This window comes from Pseudomyrmex gracilis, unplaced genomic scaffold, assembly GCF_002006095.1.
Source record: "Pseudomyrmex gracilis isolate BER0280 unplaced genomic scaffold, ASM200609v1 scaffold_73, whole genome shotgun sequence".
Lineage (NCBI taxonomy): Eukaryota > Metazoa > Arthropoda > Insecta > Hymenoptera > Formicidae > Pseudomyrmex > Pseudomyrmex gracilis.
In genome coordinates this window covers 617,568-619,196 of record NW_018020657.1, presented here as the reverse complement: position 1 = coordinate 619,196, position 1,629 = coordinate 617,568, and the positions used below count along the sequence as shown (strand labels likewise).

At 31.3% G+C, this 1,629-nt stretch overlaps 1 protein-coding gene across 2 annotated transcripts in view; it reads right to left on the bottom strand.

The window, feature by feature from the left end:
• Positions 1-1,629, bottom strand: part of LOC109854755 — a 7,170-nt gene that overhangs the window by 4,350 nt on the left and 1,191 nt on the right. For both annotated transcript variants that reach the window (XR_002250243.1, XM_020428175.1), the window contains exon 2: positions 335-462. Coding sequence is in view for 1 of the 2 variants with exons in the window: in XM_020428175.1 (XP_020283764.1) it covers positions 335-462 (128 nt within the window). In the remaining variant the exon portion in view is untranslated. The remainder of the gene's footprint in view (positions 1-334; positions 463-1,629) is intronic.

Below are 1,629 nucleotides of genomic sequence, written 5' to 3'. Positions count from 1 at the left end.
AAATTTAGGAAAAAAATTGAAAAAAATCCTGGTTACTTCTTTGACCTTCAAAATTAACTTTGAAGGGGGGGGGTAGCAGGTTATTATTAACTTTTTCAGCTAAAATGCGAGGTCAATTTTAAAGGAAAAATCCCCGGAGCGAAAAGGTTAAAATAAGAAACTCTTCTTGGCGCCTATTTTAGTATAAAATATACTTAAAGTAAGTGGGATATCCTCAAAATAAGAATACAATTTTTTCGATGTAGCGTTGAACTTTGAAAATCTTAAATCTTTTGACTTTTATCTTAACATCACGTCAAGTAATTGTTTAACTAATTTGTGTTCTGTTACTCACCCATACTCAGCTAATCGATTTACTTTCACGAATAATACGATCACCAAAGTGAAAAGTATTACAAGTGCACCGGCAGTGATACCGCATGCGATATAGAAATATAGCATCAAATTTTCTTCAACAGTCACCTTGAAAAAAAAAAAAAAAAGAAGTTTGAAATAACAAATTGTTGTAAGATCCAAATCCAAGAACTCAAAAAAAAATATTTATATTGTGGTATACATATACAATGTAAAAAACATATAAAACTCGAAATTTAGTTCTTCGCTAATTAATAAGGACCTTTTGAAGAAAGAGACGAATGTTCTACTTTTGTTCGTCTTATCGTAATTATCAGTTTACCGGCGACTTGCTTTGCGATTACGGCGCGAACGTGCATTACTTAAGACAACAAAGAGGAAGTTTGTTTAATTAAGAAACATCACACAACGCGTGTGTTAACACGCGCATCAGTTCTAAAAGGTAAAATAAACACGAAAGAACGCGGAAGGAATTATTGCAAATAAATTTGATCGCGATATCTGCGCGATTTCTTGAAAACAATTTTTTTCTCTTATAAACTGCACTTAATTCCAATATCACGAGAATAAAACAGCGTCACAAGAACGGGCGGATTAAAAACACCTTTGTCGACTCGTCACAAACGGTTATCGATACCGATTGTGTTTCCAATCAGAATTTATCTCACGAATGTCTATCTCCTACATTTCCGTTGTTTGCATCCGACCTTGCGCGTAGTTGCATTTCTAATAAAGAGGTCTGCGAACGGACGTGATCAATTATGACGCAAGGATCTATTAAAATCTGCAAATACTTTGTTAATCGAGAGAAACAACAAGAAATGAGAAAAACAAGATATAATCGCTCGTATCTTGAGCTTTGAACTATTTTTCAAACTGCGTTTTCTCATGTAGACAAGTAACATTCTTGTTATTTTTTTTTTCTAAGAGCAATCGCAGCTGTATCAGCCATTAAAAAACGTTTGTTCAGCGATATAAAATCATTAAGAGCTATTTAAATACTAGATAACGTGTGCCAGTATTCGTTTCGATTATACTGAAATTCTAACAGACTGGAAAGAAAATAAGTTATAAGTTAAGATCTACAGTTTGTTTATAATTTATATAAATACATTGTATAAGAGAGTAAAATAAATATCAGAATTGTGTTTCGCGAGCCGCTTAATAATTAGTCACATATATTCATTAAGATATATTATGCTATGTAATATATATACACATACATATAAAATGTATATAATATATATATATATATATATATATATATATATATAT